This window comes from Lynx canadensis, chromosome B1 (assembly GCF_007474595.2).
Source record: "Lynx canadensis isolate LIC74 chromosome B1, mLynCan4.pri.v2, whole genome shotgun sequence".
Classification (NCBI taxonomy): domain Eukaryota; kingdom Metazoa; phylum Chordata; class Mammalia; order Carnivora; family Felidae; genus Lynx; species Lynx canadensis.
The window spans coordinates 202,793,977-202,812,091 of NC_044306.2; the positions used below are offsets into that span (position 1 = coordinate 202,793,977).

Genomic DNA, 18,115 nt, shown 5'->3' on the forward strand with positions numbered 1-18,115 from the left:
GTGGACTCCAGAGCCTGAGCTCCGTGACTGCGGCCCGGAACCCGCTGAACGGGTGGTAGGAGGTGAGCCTCTGCCTGGTGTGCACACGGCTGTCAGAAGCTGCCTGGTGTGCAGATCAGCCAAGGAAAGGAAAGAACCGGGCCTCGTGTCAGGTGGCAGCACAGGTCCTCAAAGGCGCCGGGACATTTGCGAAACCCGTCCTCGGCACACACGCTGGCCTGCAGATCAGAGGAAGCGGGGAGATGCGGAAGGCAGAGCCGTGACCCCACACCCGCCCCTGAAGGAAACCCTCTGCACCTTCCCGGCAGGCTGTTCTCTGCACTGAAGGGTCTCGTGTCCCGGTCCTACAGAGCTCGAGGGTCAGGAAGATTTCACGTACTCTTTACCGAGGACGCAGCCGACGCAAGCCAGGGCCCACGTGTGGGATGTGATGGCCACAACGCCCCAGGGACAAGGGGCCGGCCACGCGCCGCACGCTGCCTCCTCCGTGCGCGGAGAGGAGCGTCGGCATTCGGGCTCGGGCACTGTCGCCAAAGGAACTTCAGCTGCATTGTTTCCTCCCGAAAACGCAGGCCAGGGCAGTCACAGGGAAAACACGACTCTGTCCGGGCACGTGTCCTGCCGCGGGTTCGCAGGTGCTGCCTCAGCTTTCGGTGTCCGCGAGGGGCAGCTGGGGGGACACGTGCAGAGTCCTGGGAACGTCACGCAGCTGGCAGACCGCTTGTGTTCCATCTGGTTTCACGACGGGTGACGGTTTCTGGGGAAAAATTCTGGTGGCGTTGATGTCGCGAGAGGCATTAGGTTATTTTCCGGCGCGTTCTGTAGCAACGCTGGGCTGGGGAGCTCTGCCACCATCTGAAATCGATCTTCAAGTGTGTCCCACCGTGTGTACAAGGGCAGACGGAGACCTGTAGGTCAGCTACTGTCCGGAAAGCCGTGACAGAACGTGGCGACCGATGAGAAATCAAGCGGTTAGGGCAGAAGCTTCCTGGATGACGATGGAGGAGAGCCAGCTGGGAAGCCAGCCGGCCTGGGTCCTACTCTTGCCCCGGCTGCTGACGTGGGCTAGACCGGCCGGGACCACCCGGCCCAGCCTCCTCTAGGGAGACGTGAGCAGTGCGTGCCCCGCAGGGCCAAGCGGACAGTGTGCGGCCGGTTCCAGCACCCGCAGCTGCTGCGATGTCTCGGGCTCTCGGTCCCTGGCGGGTGGGCGGGCGGGCGGCAGGTCCTGTACCCAGAGGACCCAGCGGCCCCCGGACCCCAGGGGACGCTCACTCTAGGGTCTCCTGATGCAGCTGCCCTCCTCCCACGCCGCAGGCGCTCGGCTGACAGCGGTCGAGGGAACAAACGGCATCTCGCGGTGAGTCTGGGGAGGCCAGAGCCACGCGTGGCTGCGTTTACCGCAGTGGCCAACGGGCCCCGAACACAAGCATGGCAGGAGCACGGTGCCCAGCGTCCCCACGAGAGCCTGTCCCTGCCCACCCGGGGACGCCTGTGCTTCTGGAAGAAGTTGCCTTTCCCCCTGCGGCTGCTGGGTTAAGAGTTGGCTACGTGTCCGGCTCTTGATTCTGGCTCAGGTCATGACCTTACGGTTCCTGGGTTTGAGCCCCGAGCCAGGCTCTGTGCGCTGACAGTGCAGAGCCCGCTCCGGATTCTCTCTCTCCCTCTCTCTCTGTCCCTCCCCGCTTGCTCTCCATCTCAAAAATAAATAAACGTTTAAAAAAAGAGAAGAGCCTGGAGAGGCGGGTGCTGCTATTGCCCCGGGCGAGGCCAGCGGGCCGAGGCGGGCAGGGCCGGAGCAGACCCAGGCGGCCGGGAGCCCCCTCGCTCTCCTGGCGGGTGGGCTGCGCTTCCAGGTCCCGGGAGGCTCAGCGGAAGAGCGGCTCCTGCCCGGCCCCCAGGACGCGTGCTCCGAGGTCCGCCTCGCCGCCAGCCCACAGAGGCAGTCCGCGAGGGCGCGGAAACCGGCGTTTCCGGGAGGAATGAAGCAGGTGCGTTCGGTGCTCACGGGTCGGACGACGGTGAGACCAGTGGCGTTTCTGCTGTGGCTTCGAGTGCCGCGTGTCTGACACGGGACTTGACAAAAAGCTGAGCGGGGCCCCGTGGGAGGCGCAGGCCCGGGCACGAGTTCCAGCCCTGTTCCTGTGGGAGTCTCCTCTGGGGGCTTCTGGGGGCTGGTGCTGGGCCTCGGAGCACAACAGGCCGGGCCTGACCCGGGCTCGGCGCGGATACCACGGACGCGCCGCTGGACCTTCCTGGGCCTGGGCGCCGGGGGAGCGTGGGGACGTGGAGGGGAGCGGACGGAGCAGGGGATGTGACCAGAGCCGCTCCGCCTCACACTGCCCCCCACCAGCACCGCCACCGCCCCGTCCGGGACACCCATCTTCTCTCGTGTTGCTGTGTTCCCACGGCGGACAGAGCGGCCTTCGCTCCAGGGGGACGTTCCGGAGTGAATCGTCACAGTGCACACACAGACCCGTCAGTCAGCCGCTCTCTTCTCCAGAGTCCCGTGTTTCCCCCAGCCCTGGATCAACGCGCACGCTCCGCTGGGCACATCCCCCGCCCCCGCCCCGTGGCCACCCCGTCCGTGTCACTGAGATCTCAGACGGGCTGTCCTGGGCAGTCAAGCCCAGTGTGTGGGCCCCTGCCATGCAGAGCCCCTGCTCCTTTGCACAGGCCCGTCCCTATTGGACCATAATGCCGCGTGAGAGCAGGAACCCGGTCGCGGCGGGCTCTGCCCCCCAGCCAGGCTGTCACGGCCACACAAGATGAGCACGGGCACCCATGGTCATGGCCGCTGAGCCTGTGCAGAGGCCGAGGGGGGTGAGCACACTGCAGAGCGGGGGCCGCGGAGGTGATGCCAGTGTGGCCGGCACGTGCAAAGGCCCTGAGCAAAAGGGCCCCAGCTTCCTGTGAAGACGGCTCAGTCACAGGGGCGGCCGGTGGGCAGGAGCCCAGCTGCCCAGCGAGGCAGGAACCCAGAGCCTCTCCGTCTTCGCCTTCAGAGGGGGAGGCAGCACCCGACTCAGGAGTCGGGCCGGGGAGGTGCTGGGTGAACGCGGGAACCGACCAGCCGCCTGCAGGCCCTACCGAAGCCCCCCACTGCGGTACGGTGTGCCCCCCAGGATCACGAGGGGAGGGAGATGGGGAGAGAGCGTGCTCACCTGACGACTCCAAGCAGCCGGTGACACTGGGGCACGAGAACCTCTGGTCGAGGATGTCGGGATAGGCTTCCAGAAAGTCCACGGTCCCCAGAGGGCTCTCAAGGCGAGCGCCACCTACAAGCACACCCAGGACCCGGAGTGACGGACGCCGCCCCGCCTCGCTGACCCCCCACCCCCACCGGAAGCTGGTGAGTCACTGCCTGAGGACACACGTCCTTCCTGCAGACAGGGTGGACGAGCTGGCCCGGCGGGGCCCGGACGGCCCAGCTGCACCAGCGGGGGCGGGGCCTTACCCTGGAGGCGGAGCTCCAGCAGGCCGAGCAAGTAGCCGCTGGTCTGCTGCAGCAGGACGTTGTTGTCCCCTTCGTACGTGCAGTTGGGGTCGTTCTCGTTCCTGAGGTCGCCCAGGCGGTTCACTGCAACAGAGCCACACGCTTCATCACTTCCTGTGCTCGCGGGACGGTACTGCCACCATCCCCCGGCCCGACCGAGACACTGTGCTCCGAGGCCGCCGAGGCCCCGCTCCTCCCCAGCGGGGTCTCCACCTCCCAGCCTGGCCGCTCTGCCTTTAAGGGGACACAAGGAGCCACGTGGCCAGGCCCCCGACGTCCACGGCGCGGCGCTCGAGAAATGCCCGGCGTCGCCCGCGTCTCCCTCTCCCCTGCTGACCGCGGGCCTCGCGAGGGTCGCTGACAGACACGGGCCCCTCAGGGGAGCTGCCCACCCCGTGGCATTTTTTTACACAAGAAACGTCAGGTATCAGAAGACAACGCTCAGCTTTTTTTTGTTGTCTCTCCCGCCGATGACCAGACTTCGTTCCTCTGCCTGTTTTACAAGGTACGCTTTCCAGACCCTCCCGTCGGGGTCTCCATCCTCTGACGGAGAATGTTCTCCACAGGCCAGGCTGGGCCGGGAGGAGCCAGAGGGAAAAGCGGGGGCCTCCCAGGCTCACACGCTGCTGGGAACAGGGCCAGAGAGGGCGCACGAGGTTCTGTAGCCGCCGCCGGGCTTGTGGTCACCTGTGCCACCCTGATCGTTTTCCCCCGACTCGGTGCCCCAGGCCGTAGAGAGACCTCCCTACAGAAACAGTCGGGCGAAGCCACGGAGAAATAACTTGCAATTGCTATTAAACCTAGACAGGGCCCGTGACGTCTGCCCCGCTGAGTCGGGTCTCGCCCATTGCGGCCTGGCGTTTACACACAGGACACGGACACAGGAGTTTCTTGTCGTCTGCACTGCTGCACGTTCAAGTTCATTATCCCACTTACGGCCCAAAACGGCCAACTGTTTACAGGGACTCCAGGAGTCGTAACGACAGAAACTACAGAACGCTGCACAGAGGACAACATGGGTGAGTGACACGGCACAGCCACGGTCGCCTGTTCGTCAGCAGGGAAGGGGGAGGCGGAGGCAGCCGAGGGACGGCCGAGGGCCGCCCGCGTGACAAGGAACGGGACAGATCCTCGCCGGGAGCACGTGATTATCCACAGCCCGTCACTGACATGCTCGAGCTCGGCAAGAGCCTGCAACGCTTCTGAAGGTATCCTCTGATACGAGGCTGCCGCGTTCTGCTGTTTGGGAGGCGCATGGCCTTCTGGGAGTAACTGGATGTTACCCGTCAATTATTGCAGAACAGGGGACGCCTGAGCGGCTCAGTCGGTTAAGCGTCCGACTTCAGCTCAGGTCATGATCTCAGGTTTGTGAGTTCGAGCCCCGCGTCGGGCTCTGTGCTGACAGCTCGGAGCCTGGAGCCTGCTTTGGATTTGTGTCTCCCTCTCTCTCTGCCCCTCCCCTGCACACGCTCTGTCTCTCTCTCTCAAAAAAATGAATAATCGTTAATTTTTTTTTTTTAATTATTTCAGAGTGGCACACGGGAAGCTCACGAGTGGTCACGGCATCTGCGAGAGTACTGCAAGTTCCAACGGTGACGTGGCCCCCGGCCACGTGCCACAGGCCCGACGCGGTGCCAACCACTTTACGTGTATTAACTCACATAAGCACCGCACGTGCCCGTGTCGCGGTACGCTTCTGTCGACCCTGGTTCGTAGGTGAGGAAACTGAGGCACAGCGAGGCTAGCTGGCGGGCCCGTGGCCGCGCGGCTCGTGACTGGCAGGGCAGGAGCTGGTCAGAGGCTGTCGGCTGCCTGCTCTCCTTACCACACAGCAGCTGCCCAAACGACAGCGATGCCAAGAAAAACTCTCTTTTCCTCTGTTTGAGAATTTTTCACCAGAACAAAACGTGCTGTTAGCTTACTGACAGGTCAGTCGCCGGAAAGTTACGACTCAACGAACGGATCACGTGCTTTCTGCTCTGGTTGTCGGCGGGCCCTTCACAGCGTCTCTCCTCAGACGTGGCAACATGAGGCCTCGGAGAGCGCAGGGATGTGTCTAGGCCAGGGGGTCAGCAAACTTGCTCTGGAAAAGGCCAGACGCTGAGCCCGAGCTCAGGCTCGACGCAGACGACTCGACTCCGTTCGTCGTGCGAATGCGGCAACAGAAAACCCATGGACGGATGGGTGTGGCCACGTGCCGATAAAACTTCATTCGCAAAAACCGGCGGTGGCTGACTTTGGGCGCCTGGCTGCAGTCTGTGGACCCCTTGAGTCAAAAGGAGGGCTACGGACGGGAAACGGTCACGCGCCTCTCGAGACCTACCCGCCAGATAGCCGTGTCCTCCGCACGCCTCCCGGCATTCCTGAATTCCCCGCTGTGCGGTCCACGAAGCCAGGGGCTTGCTGCCCGACACCAAGGCGTGGATCTCATGTCCGAGCTCTGCCTTGGGAGAGGAAATCGACAAGAAGAGATGAAAAGAGGCTGACCTCTTGTCATCAAGAGATGACCAGAGGTCAGAGGTCAGTTCGCCCCTAGCGTCGAAGGCTCACGTCCCCTCTAGTCTAATCTAAGACACGCGACAGCTGCGGGAGAAAGGAAAAAAACAAAAAACCACCTTAACCTGAAAAGGGGGGTTCGCCTCCGAGTGGCTACACTGTGGTACAGACAGCTCCATGGCAACGAGCAGATGGACCGGGGCTCTGTGCAGCAAATAGACGCCAGCGGCATAAGGGTGATCACAGATGCAAAGCACAGAAGCAAGGAGTCCATCACGGCTCACTTCCCGTGAAGCTCGTGAACCTGAAACGGAGCACTTGCGGAGGAGAGAAGAACCGAAGGCGGGGTGGGGAGGGCGCGCCCCTCTGAGGAGAGGGGCGGGCAGGCCCGGGGCGCAGGAGACAGCGTGGGTGACAGGGAGCCACAGGCGTCTCTGTAAGGGTGTCCCGGCCAGCGTCTCGGGGCGGGTCTCACCCTTTGCTTCTACCTGACGTTTCACAGAAACAAGAGAGATGAACACGCACCCCCGCTAAATGAGATGGTCCGTTTTGCCAATGTTTTCAACTTGAAAACGTCAGGGCCACTCCCAGGCCCTGCCGTGTGCCGGTTAAACCGCTGGGTTTCAGAAAGAATAAAGCGTGATTACTCTTTAGAACGTTACGAACGGGAGGAGTCCAATGTCAGCTGCAGAAGCTTCAGTGACTCATCCCCGTGCTCCCAGGGCCTGTGCTTTGCCGAGCAGCGCACCCTGCTGGCCGCCTCCCGACTCCCGGATGTTTACGCTGAATGTTCCAAAACGTGCTAATTTGATACAGGCTTTTTAGGGTGTTGGACTTCACACCGATCGGCAGGATTTCTGACCTGTTTTCAAGCCTGTTTTCTCGTGATTCACATTTCACTCGTGCCCGGGAGGCAACGTGAGGGGCTATGGAAAGTCCGTCATAAACTGTTTACACAGGAATCAGCCAAGGATGACTCGACACAGTGCCTGAGCTCAGCGGACGCTCAAACCTGGCATAAATCCTTGACTGTCCATTCAAATCCAGTCAGCTGGATTCAGCCTTTGCAGGATTGTTTACGAAAGGATCGGAGCCGTGAAATCTACCCTGGGGCCGGTATCGTGGATTGTGCAAACTCATCACGTTTTCAATAGCAGAAGGCCAGCTGAGCTCACGGACTGGAATTAGGAGTCACGTCAGCCCGTCCTTGAGGAGCAGGAATACGGACGCACACCCGAACGGTCCACACCACAGCGAGGATTCTGGGGGTCCTGAGCAGGGGGGCAGGGCACGGCTAAGGACACGCCTCCCGTTCGCCCCACGAGGCCGCCACGGACGGACAGATGTCGTTCGGGAAGACGGGTTGACGTGTGCCGTTCAACCTCGGCGACAGCTAACGAGGTTTGACACCGCGGAGAAAAGAGAATCGCCTCTCACCTGCCTGGTGCTGCAGTCCGTTCCCATGAGGCCTTGCTGAAACTCCGCCAAGTTCAGGAAGAGCCATTTGGAAAAGTGGTCTAAGGCATACACAGCCGCCAGGTATGGAAGTAAGCGCCACCGCTAAAATCGACGAGACGCTCACGTTAACACAGTACGGTCCTCCCACAGAGCCCGCCCCCGCTCGCAGACAACACCCTCCTCCTCCTGAACCCACCCCCTTGGCGGAGAGCCCCCCCACCCCGGGCAGAGACAGCACCCCTCCCTTCGCAGGGAACGAACTCCTCCTCAGAAAACGCACCCCCGCCTCGTAGGGAACCCAGCGCCCCCCTCAGGGACCCCCACCCCCCGCCCACTTGCAGGGAACCCAACTCAGCCTCACTCAAAGGTGCTCTTTGTGTAGCAGGCTCAGGGGTCTCACCAACGGGACCACTGGGAGGGTGACTATCACCGCCGCCCCCCCCCCCCCCCCCCCCCCCCCCCCCCGCCACGCCGGGCTGCACAGGTGATCGCTTGTGCTTTGAATGCCCACCAGGGGCCAAGTGATGACCCCTCAGCCACCTGGGAAAGTGAGGCCCACAGGGGGCCAGGAGTCCGCCCGGGCAGGGAGGGGGTCTCTGCACGCCCAGCGCCGCACGGCTGGAAGGGCGTGGAGGAAAAAGCGGGAAAAGACCCGGCAAACGGGCACCACCCCCACCTACCGCTTATGGAACAGAGGGCCACACATCCTGTCAACCGCTCTCTGTGGACTCGGGCATTTAATCCTCATTGCCACCCCACGAGGAGGTGTCATCGGTTCTGGTCCGTGAGGAACCCAGACCCCGGGGAGGCGGCACAAGGCGGCCCTGCCCAAGGGCACGCGGCCAGCAGGGTGGAGCCCGAGCATAGTGGCCCGAGCGGGCTCCCGGACCGTGATTCGCCCTCGATGACCAGCAGTCGGGCGCGCTGACCTCGCAAAGGCCACGGCGCTCGCGGGGAAAGGAACGGCGTGTGCCACACAGAAGTGAGCCAGACATTCTGCTTCTCCTCGTTTGCTTATTACAAAAACAGGCACGTGGCCACGGTGAGAAGCGGGAGAAGAAAGAGATTCTCTTACGGTTCCCTCAGGCTCTCCCTCAAACACCCCTGCGTTTCCACAGTGCTCGGCCCGAGACAGGGCCAGGCTTCGCTGCCGGACTCGGACAGGAGCCCCCTGTCTGACCCTCAATGCCCCCACCTGTGAACTGGGAATTGCGCCCCACCCGGTGAAGGCCAAGTGCGCCAGGAAGGCGTGTGAGAAGTGTGGAGGCCGGGCGTGAGAAGGGCGGATACCGCACAAGCACTGCGTGCTCCTGGGATAAAACCGCGCCCCCTTTGGCATCCAGGCCGCCTCGTCCCCAAGGACGGGCCGGACGAGCGTCCCTCCCGCTACTCTAAATGCTGTCACCACAAACGGCCCGAGCGCCCGGCTGCCGCGGCGGATTGTTCCCGCGGGGTCGCTTCTTCGGGACGTGGTGAGGGAGCCAGAGAGTGGGGCCCGGGACGAGCCGCCACCGCCGGACCCCGCGGAGGCTTTGCGCGCAACTGCGTGGGAGCCTCACCAGCACACGCTTCTTCCAAGGGCCTCATTCGGGCTACCGCACACACGCCTTTTCCCGAAAACGCAGGTTCAAGAAGCCTCCTGCCCAGCGGCCAGGCTCCCTCCCGTCAGTTGCCCTGACCGTTGCCTGACGGGGTCTGACGGCCCCCCAGCAGCCAGAGCGCAGCGGCTCAGAGACCCGCAGGTGCCCCCGATGCCAGGAGGGACAGGCCGGGACGCCCGCCACAGCCGTACCTGCGTCTGATACTCGAGCACCGGTACCTCCTCCTCGTCTGTCGGCCCGAACTGACGCCGCGTGGCTGAGAAACGAAGGGCTATGGAAACGGCCAGCTTTAAGTTCACGACGGACATGGCCACGATGAAGGCCCGACCTATGGAGAGGTTGTTCAGGGACGCCCCGAAGCGCTGCTTGGCGTCCTACAGGGAAAGCACACGCGGTGAGCGCGAGCGGGACTCCCGGCGGCCTCGGGGACAGCAGCACGCAGACGGCTGCGCCCGATGGTTCCCTGGGCGCCCCCCCGCCGTGCACCCCCAGGCCAGGACCGCCGGGCGGGCCGGGCTGCGGAGGTGCAGGTGTCATAAGGCCCCCAGCAGGGACCCTCCGGCTGCAGGAGGAGGGATGAGTGCCCCACAGGGCGCCACCCCCAGCCGCCCGGAGCCCCCTAAGGCTTAGCCACGCCCGGCACGAAGCAGGGACACAGCGCCGAGGCGTCTCCACTTGGTGCCAGCGTCCCGTTCCCGTGACCCCCGGTGCCCCAGAATCCTCCCTCCCCGCGGAAGACGACCTTCCTGATGGCGTCCTTTCACGTGTTCTTTCACGACAGCTAACGGCCTCACGGGCACCGTGTCAATCCGCCGCAGACCTCAGGGCCCCGGGCACCGTGTGCCACAGTGGCGGTGCCATGGGCACATCCCGCTGCCAGTCTTAACTCCTCCGGGCACCCCGACCTCCCTCATCTCTTGCCGCCTGCCCTGGCTTCGCTTCTTTCATTCTTCAGACTTCCCTTCCGCGGTTACACCCACGGTGGAACTGGCATGGCCACCTCGCGAGCCCGCGCCCGCCGGAGGGCATTCCCCACACCCCACACGCGCACGACACTTTGGGGGTCACCACGCCGCCTCCTCGCACGCAGAAACCCGGAGGCTCAGGGAGCTTCGCTCCGTGGGAGCCAGAGCTGCGCCCTCTCCCGAGATCCCGGGTGCGTCTCTGGGAAACGTTCTCATGTCTCTGCGGCGTGTCCGACGCGTGGGCTCCCGTAACCCGTCCCTGGTGCCGCACGGGCCCTCGGTCGGGTCTTCTCCCCGTCCTCGGACGCTCCTCGCCCCTGCTGCTCCCACACTTGCCTCCTCTCGCGCTGCTTCGGCCTCTCCTGCGCCTTCCGCGGACCCCTCCCTCGGGCCTCCCAGCCTCTGACCCGCACCTGCTCCGTTCGTCCCCTCGTCATGTGCCTTCCGTTCCTTCGCCGTCTGGTTAGCGTCTAGCGAACGGTTGATGTTACTCTTTCCGTTTCAAAGAGACTCTGGTGTCGTGCTGATTTCTCGTCCCTAGCGCCCCTGCCATGCTTCCTTCCAATCCCGCCGTCCCGACTCCAGTCAGGCGGTGCGTGTCCTTGCACAGAGTCCTCCTCCGATGGGCCCACCTGACCTCAGACACCGGGAGGCGACCAACTGCTCCAGTGTGTCTGTGACCATCGTGTGTCTATCACTCAAAGGACTCCGGGATGTGGTGAGCCCCGGACACCAGAGAACACTGTCACCCCCATTTGGGATGGCCACCACACGCCCTTAAACCCTTTGGGGGAACAGCACCAGCAGGGGGCAGCCTCCCTGACCAGCCCTGGAGGGCTGGGGGGTGAGCAGCGTCTGGCATCATGCCCTGGGGGTGCAGGGGACCCAAGTGCCGCCTTCCTTGTTGGTGACACTGGAACCTGAACCGAGAGGGGTTTGCCACTGGCCAACCCAGCTGGGGCGGGTCTCCGGGCAAGCCCCGGGAGCGTCCTGTGCAGCAGAGGGCCTTCCACCCGCGAGCTTCCCCACCTGGAGACACCTGTACCTTAAAGGGGGTGACGTAGGTACCCTCGGGGGTGACGTCTCCAGTCTGGTTCAGGAGGGCTCGGCGAGGAATTCTCACCTTGTGGAACATGGCAAATCTGTGGGGAGATATGGCAGGACTTCTGGTGACACGGGGCTCTGGCCCTGACATCAGTCTCCTCTCCTTCCAGAAACCCAGTCAAGTAAGAGCAAAGGAAAGCCAAAAGGGTGCCAATCCCCCAAAGAAAAAGAAAATGGGAGAAGATAACAGAGACAGGAAATTTCAACGAGTTTTTTTTTTTTTTTTAAATTTTTTTTTTTTTTCAACGTTTATTTATTTTTGGGACAGAGAGAGACAGAGCATGAATGGGCGAGGGGCAGAGAGAGAGGGAGACACAGAATCGGAAACAGGCTCCAGGCTCTGAGCCATCAGCCCAGAGCCCGACGCGGGGCTCGAACTCACAGACCGCGAGATCGTGACCTGGCTGAAGTCGGACGCTTAACCGACTGCGCCACCCAGGCGCCCCTCAACGAGTTTTTCTAGCTAAAAAGCTTCGATAGAGGCTGCCTGGGTGGCTCAGTCGCTTAAGTGTCTGACTTCGGCTCGGGTCACAATCTCACGGTTCGAGCCCCGCGTCGGGCTCTGTGCTGACGGCTCAGAGCCTGGAGCCTGCTTTGGATTCTGTCTCCCTCTCTCTCTGCCCCTCCCCTGCTCTCACTGTCTCTGTCTCAAAAGCAAATAAACATTAAAAGAAAATGTTTTTTTAAAAAGGTTAAATGAAAAAATGTGATGTGCGTGAGGCGGGGCTCGGGGCCAAAACAATGGCCACATACTGGGAATCACGAGCCAGGTTCCTGACGCCGCTGGGACAAAGCTGGTCGGTCAAGAAAAAAGGAGACAACTGATTCTTTTCAGGTTCTCACCCTTCAATTTCATACCAGAATCCACGATACGATGTGAAAAATCAACAAACTAAGGTTTTGAACTCTCGTGCGACACAAAAGAACACCGTTACCGTATCAGTGATCCAAAAGCAAACAAACCCGTTTCTTCTGAAACTCTGAGAAGAGCCAACTCGCTCCCACGTCACTCAGGGAAGCTATTTTCTACGGCTGTCAGGTTGGGAAAGCCTATTCCTTTGTCTAAGGGACAAGGTCAGGCAGAGGACTGGATGTTCCATAACCTGAACAAAAACCCCAAACCACCTTGTGAATATCGAGAGCTCCCACGGCGACCAATCTCATGACCAAGAGCACTCTGAGTGCCCTCCAGAACGCTCTCTGGCTCACCCACGGGAGACGGCGGTTTAAAGCACGGTGTCATCGAGCCGGAGGGGAGCAGGGCGCCAGTTCCGCCCAAGCAGGGTCCTGGCCACCTCCTCCCTCCGTCCGTCTTCGTCTAGCGCCCACCCCCTCCGGCCCGGCTCACTGACACAACCACCGCTGGGCTCTCTGCCGGGCCACGTCCTCAGTCTGTCCTGCACGCGGGAGCACGGCCCTTTCCAAACTGCTGACCGGAACGGGGACGCCCCGCACAAGTCCCTTCAAGCCCCCAGCCCCTCAGAGAGATGTGGGGAGCCCTCAGACAGGGGCCCTGCCTACAGCCGGGGGGCGCCCGCCGTGACCCTCAAACAGGCCAGGCTCTCTCTCCCGTGGTCCCCGCGCAGGCGGCCCTCAGAGCCCGCCACCCCCTCCAGAGGCCCGTCAGGACTCTCCTCTCACCCCCCTGCAGGGGGTACCGGCCCTCTCCCCGCACCACTGTAGGGCGGCCCCACTCTGCAGTGACCGCCTGCTGTCCACGTCCTTGCTCAGCCACCTACTTCTCGGTGCCAGTTTCTGTGGGTCCGATTCACCCTCTTATGACGGGGCCATCGGGCCTGGCACCTGGCGGATGCTGAGAGAGCCACGAGGCGGGCCGACAGCAGGTGACACGCTGTCTCCTGGGTGCCGCTGATCTCTACGCCACTCCCCGCGTCCAGGCCGGCCTTCCAGGACCCCGGGGAAGAGCAGAGACGGGGCTGTGCGCAGGGCGGGCAGGAGGGGCGCCCTCCCAAATTCCTTACGAGGCGCCCAGGGGATCTGCAGGTGAGGGATGCTCGGCCCCTGGGGACCTCCAACCTCCGCGGGCCGCCCTCCCGAGCACGGGACGAAGGGGAGCGGCAGACGGACCCCGCTGGGAGACTCTGAGGCCCTGCCGGGATCGGCCGCCTTGTCCGGGCCTCGTGGGGTGGCTCCGACCGGGCGCGGTGGAGGCCGCGGGGGGCCCAGACGGGGCCCAGACGGGCCCCCCCCCCCCCCCCCGGGCAGTGAGGGCAGCCATCCGCCTCTTAAGAGCGGACTCGGCGCCAGCACCCCCGGAGAGCTCCAGCTTCTTGCTTGAAAGCTGAGGAATGCTTCTCGAGCACGACTGAAAACTCCAAGCGCCCTTTTTAAGGAGTGGAAAATCTTCCCCTGTCGTGCCACAGGAGCCGGAACAAGGCTGAGCCACATTTCTACTTGTGCAAGTATTTGCTGGAGTTCGACCGAAAGCACGATCTCACACACTCTCGTCTGGGCACGTGCAGACCACAAAATCTGTTCCAGAAACAGATGGTGGCCAGCCCGCGGGTGTGGGCGTGACAGGGGCTGCGACGTGGGGTGTGTGACCCCAGAGTGTGTGCAGCACGATGTGTATATGACACGGGGTACGTGGGACACGGTGCGTTGGACACGATCTGTGTGCATGTGAGAGAGGGTGTGACACAGGGTGCGTGTAGGGCACGAGGTACGTGACACGGAGTATGCGTGTGACACGGGGCGTGTGGCCTGGGTGTGTATGTGACACAGCTCTCAAGCCACAGGTGACGTGTGCGTCCCAGCACGCTTTCCTGGCCCCACAGGCGGCCGGGAGGGTGAGGACAGCACTGAGGGTCCTGGTGGCTCCCAAGCTGGAATCAGCAGGCACCCGAGAGCCGAGCAAGCACCCTCGCGTTAATGACCCTGCAGGGGAGACCGCGGCCATCGGGGCCGGGCACACACTCACCCGTTGTCGATGCCGTTCAGCCCAAGCTTCTTCCCTATGTCGCCAACCATCACCCCCGGCATGGGAAGAAGGGTCTTGGGGTTCCGGATCTGTACGAGACACAGAAAGCCGCAAACGGCAACTGTTAGGACCACACAAAAATCTCAAGAATACGTTACAAAACCCCGGTGACTAAGCCATGGGCTCCCTTCGTGTATCTGCAGGGGGTAAGTGGTGCCCTTCAGAAACGTGACCTCGTCTGGGATCTTTGCGACTGTAATTAAGTGAAGGATCTGGAGACGAGGGGGTCCCGGATGACCCAGCTGGGCCCCAAATCCAATGACAAGTGTCCTGTAAGAGACAGAGGAGAGGACGACGTGGGGAGGAGAGGGTGCGGCCACCAGGGGCTGGGACGAGGCAGGAACAAGATGTCCCCTAGAACCTGGCGGGGGGCGGGGGGTTCGACACGGATCTCAGACTCCCGGCCTCCAGGACCGTGACCTCCTGTTGTTTTAAGGCCCCGGTTCGTGCCGTTTGGCTACAACGGTGCCGGGCCAGCAGCTGAGGAGTCCCCGCAGCCTGGAGGCCGTCCGGAACATCCATGTCACGTTCAAGTCGGCCACAGGGCTGGCGCCGGGCTGTAGCGAATGACGAGATGGCCGGGTGCGGGGGGAGAACCATCTTGAGATTGGCTTTGGGCGACGGGTAAACATGCTTCCCTAAGTACAGGTGCGACGAGCCGACAGTTCTCACTGTGCGAGCTCCGTGCAGGGACACGGAGCGTCCCCCCGGAACACCGTCACGGGGGCGATTCCGCACCCGCTGTGAGCCGGCACCCTCCCCCCGACCGCCGGGGACGAGGGCGCCTGAGGCCAGCTGGCTGTCCCTCCCAGAGGGCGCCCCAGGCATCCAGCGCTCGGGTTGGCCCCACCACAGGAGGATCACCCAGCCCGAAGGTCAACAGCGTCTGGGAGCTGGAATACTGAGTCTGCACTGTTGGGAACTTTTATTTTAGAGGAACACTCTTCTGCCTACACTGATCATCACGATAACGGTATTTTGGGTACAACAAAGGCTGAACCCCCGATGCAAACACTCTTCCCCCCCTCCGACTCTTCGGTAAGACCCAGTGACACTTCAGGCACTACCTTTTTATAACACTTTAAAATAGAAAATCGCTGGAAAGAAGGTGCACGTGGAGAGAAGAGGCACTAAAAGAAAACAAGCTGGTGTGTTCCGGGTCATCGCACAGAAAGATACCGCCAGGGTGGGTTCCGGTTCACGGGGAAATCTACGATGGCGCAGTGGCCACAAATACCGCACCGACCTCCCAGTGAAGGAAAGGAGGCGGTCTAGAGTCCACGGCAGAACGCGTTAACGTCAAACTCCTCAAATAAACCTGGTCGCGTGGATTTCCGTATCACAGTGCCACAGTCTGCAAAGGCTCCCCGCCTGGTATAGAACCAACCTGTGACAAATCGCGCCGTATCGGCCGCGACCTGTGAGGTGCGTCACAACCCTAGAAGAGTCTTGTGATCACTCCTTTCAAGCTCTCTCCCTCCACGGGGACAGGGAGGCGCCCCCCCCACCCCACCCCACCCCCCGCGAGCCCCGGCCTGACGCACACTTGGCCTCGGAAATGCTCCCCCCGGATGGAGGCACGACACAGTCCTGCTGAGTCCCTAGAGCACGGTGCGTAAAGAGTCTAAAACACCACGGCGCTCCCGACCACGGCACAGAAAGACTGAACAGGGGGGCGCCTGGGTGGCGCAGTCGGTTAAGCGTCCGACTTCAGCCAGGTCACGATCTCGCGGTCCGTGAGTTCGAGCCCCGCGTCGGGCTCTGGGCTGATGGCTCGGAGCCTGGAGCCTGCTTCCGATTCTGTGTCTCCCTCTCTCTCTGCCCCTCCCCCGTTCATGCTCTGTCTCTCTCTGTCCCAAAAATAAATAAATGTTGAAAAAAAAAAATTAAAAAAAAAAAAAAGAAAGAAAGACTTAACAGGGCCGAAGGCTAGCCAATTTCCCCCTAGAAGTTCACGTCGGGTACAAACGCATACACCCAGAAACAGCAGGGGGCGGCCTGGGGTGAACCTGGTCTGCAGTGGCTCCGATGTGAATTGGAAAATAAGGACACGAGCAACAAGGGAAAAAGGGGCTGGAATTAAAACGCTTTGCGCCTCCAAGGACACGAACAAGAAAATGGGAAGACGACCTACGGAATGGGAGACAACCACCTACCGGATAAGGGGTCGGCCTCCGGGACGTGCGGAGAGCTCTCAGACCCCAACAACAGAGACAAACCGCCCACTTCAGAAATGGACCGAGGGCACCTGGGGGGCTCAGTCAGTGTAGCATCTGACTCCCGATTCGGCTCAGGTCACGATCCCCGGGCTCGGTGCCGACGGTGCAGAGCCTGCCTGGGATCCTCTCTCTCCGCTCCTCTCCTGCTTGCACGCACTCACATTCTCTCTCTCTCTCTCTCTCTCTCTCTCAAAATAAACAAACTCAAAAAAAGAGAAGAAAAGAGACTGAACGTATGGCACCGATGGACGGCCTCCCGACCAGTGACCCTGGAGCTCTGACCCACAACCCGCAGCAAACAGTGCAGGCGGCCAAGCAAGATGCCTGTGACGGTCGGTCAGAGATGGGGTCACTTAGCTCGGCGGGGAGCTAACAGCTTCTCCTCTTGTCCTGCTGCCAGCCCAGGACCAGCCTGAGGAAACCAAGCCCACTCCCCTGGCCAGACTCAGTCACTGCCCCAACCTCCCCCTCCAGGCAGCTCCGAGCACACAACCTTTGCCTTTCCCATAAGGGAGGTCTTGGCTTATTTCCACAGGGCAAAGAACTTGAACAGACATTTCTGCAAAGAAAATATACACATGGCCAACTGGCACACGAAAAGATGTTCAGCATTACTGGTCACGAAGAAAATGCGAATCAAGAGGCGCCTGGGTGGCTCAGTCGGTGGAACGTCTGACTCCTGACTGCAGCTCAGGTCGTGACCCCAGGGTCGTGGGATCGAGCCTCCCCCCACCCACCCTGCCCCCGTCGGGCTCCGTGCTGAGTGTGGAGCCCGCTTGGGATTCTCTCTCTCCCTCTGCCCCTCTCCCCTGTGCACACTCTCCAAAAAAGAAAAAAAGGAAAAGGAAATGCACATCAAAAGCACAACTGGGGTGCCTGGGTGGCTCAGTCGGTTGAGCGTCCGACTTCAGCTCAGGTCATGATCTCACCGCTTGTGAGTTCAAGCCCCGCGTCGGGCTCTGTGCTGACAGCTCAGAGCCTGGAGCCTGCTTCGGATTCTGTGTCTCCCTCTCTCTCTGCCCCTAACCCGCTCGCATCCTGTCTCTGTCTGTCTCCAAAATAAATAAATGTTAAAAAAAAAAAAAAAATACTACCATGCCCGCTCGTGTGCATAGTTAAGAAAAAAAGGAAGATACGTATTGGCGAGGATATGAGAACATCCGAACCCTCACGCGCTACTGATGGGAGTATAAATTGGCAGAACCGTGGAAAGCGGTACAGCAGTTCCTCCGACAGTTAAACACGGAATCACCCCAGGACCCGGCACTTGCACTCCTGGGTGCGGACCCCCGAGAACGGAGAACACGCGGTCAGACAGACCGGTGCTCATGAACGTTCATGGCAGCGTTATTCACGACAGAAACAAGGTGGAAACAGCCAGAATGCCCATCAGCAACCAGGTGCACGCACTGCGGTCCATGCACACGAAGGCTTATCCCCCCCCTCTTAAAAAGCACGGAAATTCTAACACATACTGAGCACGTTCTGACAACGTGGATGGCCTTCAGAAAACAGGCTGAGGCACGGAGGTTCACGTTGGAGGGTTCCTTGCGTGTGGAACGTCCTGTGCAGGCGAATCCGTGGAGGCAGAAAGCAGGCGAGTGGTTGCCGGGGGCGGGGGGGGCGAGGAAGGGTGCGGGGCGCCCTCCCGGAGACGGAAACGCTTTAGGACTAGACACGGGTGCGGATGCCCGACACTGGGAAGGCACCAAAGGCCCCTGAATTTCGGTTCACTTCGTATTACTTGAATTTCACCTCAATGAGGACAAAGGGAC

The 18,115-nt window shown here is 61.6% G+C and overlaps 1 protein-coding gene across 4 annotated transcripts in view; it reads right to left on the minus strand.

The window, feature by feature from the left end:
• Positions 1 to 18,115, minus strand: part of ACOX3 (acyl-CoA oxidase 3, pristanoyl) — a 46,893-nt gene that overhangs the window by 16,703 nt on the left and 12,075 nt on the right. For all 4 annotated transcript variants that reach the window (XR_003968521.2, XM_030314296.1, XM_030314295.2 and 1 more), the window contains 7 exons: positions 14,062 to 14,150; positions 11,062 to 11,158; positions 9,243 to 9,425; positions 7,430 to 7,552; positions 5,820 to 5,940; positions 3,458 to 3,580; positions 3,165 to 3,278 (listed from right to left, as the gene is read on the minus strand). Coding sequence is in view for 3 of the 4 variants with exons in the window: in XM_030314296.1 (XP_030170156.1) it covers positions 3,165 to 3,278; positions 3,458 to 3,580; positions 5,820 to 5,940; positions 7,430 to 7,552; positions 9,243 to 9,425; positions 11,062 to 11,158; positions 14,062 to 14,150 (850 nt within the window). In the remaining variant the exon portion in view is untranslated. The remainder of the gene's footprint in view (positions 1 to 3,164; positions 3,279 to 3,457; positions 3,581 to 5,819; positions 5,941 to 7,429; positions 7,553 to 9,242; positions 9,426 to 11,061; positions 11,159 to 14,061; positions 14,151 to 18,115) is intronic.